The 4,279-nt window shown below is 41.1% G+C and overlaps 1 protein-coding gene across 1 annotated transcript in view; it reads right to left on the bottom strand.

The window, feature by feature from the left end:
* usp12b (ubiquitin specific peptidase 12b) overlaps window positions 1-4,279 on the bottom strand; it is a 25,976-nt gene that overhangs the window by 4,923 nt on the left and 16,774 nt on the right. Inside the window, exons 8-9 of the mRNA XM_014018263.1 lie at window positions 2,955-3,152; window positions 1,483-1,561 (exon numbers count right to left, since the gene is read on the bottom strand). Coding sequence (XP_013873717.1) covers window positions 1,483-1,561; window positions 2,955-3,152 — 277 coding nt within the window. The remainder of the gene's footprint in view (window positions 1-1,482; window positions 1,562-2,954; window positions 3,153-4,279) is intronic.

Here is a 4,279-nt window from a genome sequence, read left to right on the forward strand (position 1 = left end):
TCAACATCAAAACATAAAAAGCAAACCTTTAAGAATTAAAGTTCGGAGGAATACGGTTCGTTTAACTGACCTCATATTGGTAGTTTTCTTTAACAGTTTCTGGTCCAACAAAACGTCATATTCATCTTCCTCCGGCGCACTGAAAGTATTGAAGTCCTCCTCTTCAGTGTCGGAGTTAAACAAGCTGAGAAAAGCTGCGTCACACAGTGGTATCTGTTCAGTGTTGCTTTCTGTGTCGCTGTCCTCCCGGGGTGATGCTGGCTCTGAAGCTGTGGTGTCCTCTTCACGTAGCAGTCCAGCCTTTHRGAACCCATTGGTGATGGTGGACTCATTCACTCTGCTCCACTGGCAGACATCAGAAAATGACGCTCTTCGCATTCGGCCAGTTTTTGAAAATGATTTATCCCCGTCAGTCATCCAAGCCTCCCATTCAGCCCCGAGTGCTGCTTTAAAAGCATGATTCACACTGATGTCCAGGGGTTGCAAAAACTTTGTTGTACCTCCAGGAATAACAGCAGGAATTGAGTTTGTTTTCTTGATGGCTGCTTTCACCGAATCCGTGATGTGGGCCCACATACTGACCAACATCGTGTCTGTCGAAGATCCGTCGTGTCGTGTCTGCTACTAGCTAAAACAAAATGGCGCTACACCTCTGGCTAAGCTGGCAGTATGGTCGCTCAGCTGTTGACCGGTCGACGCACCATCACGTGATTGTTCGGTGTTTGTTTTCGCACTGACCTTTAGTTCCCCCGAGAAACCTAGAGCCCAGCTGCTGGGAAAGCCCTCCGGCTCCAGCATACATCACTGCATGGGATTCCTTCCCCGGGGAGTGCAATGCCGAAAAAAAAAAGTCTGCGGCTCTTCACTCGAAGTTTATCCACAAACTGGTCCTGGATTAAGCTCCAAAGTTTTTATCAGTCAGATTCCACCGTGAAAAATGTCTGTTTTATCCCCTTTTATGAGTTTTTGGCCACTGACTATCTTTAAATAGCTGCTTCCTAGTACAACAGTCGGCTCTGGAAGCGATCGCTTTTTTCTTTTTTTTTTTCTTCTTTTTTTTTTAAGCGAGTGGTTGAAGCAAATGGAGCATACGAGCCCCCTGGTGGCTGAAGAAAAAAATCCACGTATAAGCCGCACCCATGGTTCAAAGTTCAGGAAAAAAGTCGCGGCTTATAGTCCGAAAAATACGGTATATAAAAAAAATGTTTGTCAAAATCATGTCTTGTGATTATTTGACAGGAGTTTTACTTTTAAACTGTAAGTGTATTTAATTTAGTTATGTTAGATATGATAGTTTAGTTATGATGTAAATACAATAGAAATTAAACCAAGATTTAGAATTATTATCATTTTGATCCATACATTGGTAATGTCTGACGGGGTATCATGTCACTTTATGTTCAACAAATTGGGCCCTGAGGTCAAAAAAGTTAAGAACCCCTGTTGTAAAGTGAAAGAAAAAACTCAAACTGCTTTTCTCACCTCTACAATGTCATCATCAAACAGCAGCCAGAAGCCATGGCTCTTCACGATGGTGATGTAGTGTCCGCGGTTTGGACCGCTGCAGTGCAGACACAGAACAGAGACACCTTGTGACACAATATTGGATTTATACAAGTAGCACAATATATCAGGTGGAAAATGCTGTTAAAAAAAAAAGGCTGGTAAAGAAAAATAAATGCTCCGAACACAGTTATCTCAAGGCTGAAACAAATTAAACTTGCATTGCTTGAGAACTGCCCAAAGCCTTGACGTTTAAATCAAATTCTTGCTTGTTTTATAAACCCTCGGGTCGTATGGTGGGAACAATGTTCAGCTACTACCACACTAAATTTCAGCTCAATGTAGGCATCTTTGCATTGTAAGGCTCAGCTTGGCCCGCCTTTCAATCCAGTCGGTTCAGTCTTACCGACCCTGGTTGTGTTTGGATTGATCAGAGAGCTGTCTCGATGTGGGCGGGGTCATAATGTTAGACAAACCTTATTTTATTTTATTTACGATAAAACAATAATGGACTACATCAAACTCAAAGGAAAAGTACCAAAGACTGTACCGGACCATCTAGCTGTATGTATATTAAATGAGAGGGCAGTACGACAGAGAACGGAAAGCTAACCGTAGCTTTTTGTTAGCTTGTTTTTGTTTGGTAGCTCGCTAAACTGGAATGAAAAAGAAATTTACATTTGTTGCAAATGATTCATGTAAAGTTATTCTTATCTGTGTGATGTAATCCCAAAGCTTAGTGAACCAATCAAGGAGCAACAGTAGCTGATGTCATATTTGACCAAGAAGTTCAGCCTGGATAGAACCACAGGTCTCGGGGTTCCAGAAACTGGGGTAGAACTGGGCAATAAAGGGCGAAAGCAAACACATCACATCTGGGTTTGAAGCCAGACCGACACGAGTCAGGGCTTGCAGAGCAAAAAGGCCTATAGAGACCTAAGTATAAGGTAGACCAAGTGGTACAGGCTAGCCCAACGGTGGTCAGTCTTGGTCCTCGAGGGCTGCTATCCTAAATATTTTACTTGTTTCCCTGCTTCAACGCACCTGACTTGCACCAATGGGGGATTAACAGACTTCTGTAGAACTTGAAGAGGTAATTCAATCATTTAATCAGCTCTGTTGAAGCAGAGAAACAAGTAAAACATGCAGGGTTAGCCAGTTTTATCAAGTGTTTTTTCAGAGTTCTAAAAGAACTGTTTCTCAAAAACGTCAACATTCAAGAGAAGCGAAGGAGTTTGAGTTAAAAGGTATCAAACAAAGATGATCAGAACAAGAAAAAGTTTCTGTAATTTTGTCTGTGGTGTGAGGCTTTGGAACAAGCTGAATGTCCAAACAAAGCAGTTCAAAGCAAGGTAGAAAACAATGATGGTAGAATAATATCAGACTTGAATACTAGTTATCACTTATACTTTTGTCTGAACAAAAAAGGTCTTAGGAGAAAAAAACCCCACCTGCCACAGTGAACGACGACAGCCACCAGGTCATACATGCGGTCGGGGTTGGTGGCGTCCCCCGACGTGTTGAAGAGGCGGAGCTCCAGGGGGAAGACGACGCGATAGGACAGTTTGGTGTAGCGGTGCAGCTGGTCCATGTATTTAAAGCGCTTCAGGTGGAGAGCAAGGATCATGGGCAGCTTCTTTACCCTCATCCTGATGGAAAAAAGTAAGAAATACTGATTGAAGATGACTGCTTTTACTTAAAATACTTGTTTATCTCCACAGAAAATAAAAAAAAAACAGACAGTTAAACTGATTTTTTGTAAAATCCCATAGATTTAGTATCCATTCAGTTTTTTGCTGCGTGTTAACGCAACGCACAGCCACTTCTGACATCACCTTCTTTTTTAATCCATTTATTAGATGTTCCATTAACAGGAACTAAAACATGGTGGTTTGTTACTAAAATACATGCAGCTGTACTTGTGCACAGATGCGGTACAGTTTCTAACCCATCGCTGAAAACCACAGATTTCTAAAAATACGAACAGAAAAACCCAAAGGCAGCGCTAACAGAGTAATGTCTGGTGCTTCTGTAAATAATACAACAGCGCCTAATTCTTAGAATGTAACAGGAAGACCCCGTCTGGTTGTATGTGACACCAGATGTGTTTGCTAACAAACAAACAAACAAATACAAATGTGACAGTGCTGTTCTAGCGGCGCTGAGCTACTTATAGAATCTGAAACCACTCCTACGCAGCTCTGCAGAAACAGTGTGGGAGAAAATAAAAACATACCCAGAACACGAAAAAAGGCAAATTTATAGGTAAATATTTTTCCTACAAAAATTAAAAATAAAATGGTGTACTGCTGCCATCCCAGCAAAAATAAAACAACTGCATCACACTAAAATCTTCAAGTTTATTGCTCAATTGCATAAAAATTGTACCTACTCTCTGTGTGATGCTTCTTATTTTGCTTTTTTAGTAGTGCCTTTATTTTGAAGGGTTGGTTTAGATGTAACGTTTTGTTGTCCTGATCTTTTAAACAGACWTATAAACAGGTGAGGGCCAGATCTGGTTATGATGGCACTGTTTTTAAGATGGCATGCCGCAGCTGGCCCAGTTTGGTTTGGCCAATAGATGGACCACCGCATTGTGTAGGCCTGAACTAGGCCAGATAAATTTAGCTATGCTGGTCGTAATCTAATAGTTAACCAGACCATGACTTAAAATGCTGTGACAACTGTAGGCACAAAAACATCTGTGTAATAGCATTTACTTGTTTGAGTTCAAATGGGCTCATTTTCATATTCATTCATTTTCATATATATATAT

The sequence above is a fragment of the Austrofundulus limnaeus genome, unplaced genomic scaffold, assembly GCF_001266775.1.
Source record: "Austrofundulus limnaeus strain Quisiro unplaced genomic scaffold, Austrofundulus_limnaeus-1.0 Scaffold188, whole genome shotgun sequence".
Classification (NCBI taxonomy): domain Eukaryota; kingdom Metazoa; phylum Chordata; class Actinopteri; order Cyprinodontiformes; family Rivulidae; genus Austrofundulus; species Austrofundulus limnaeus.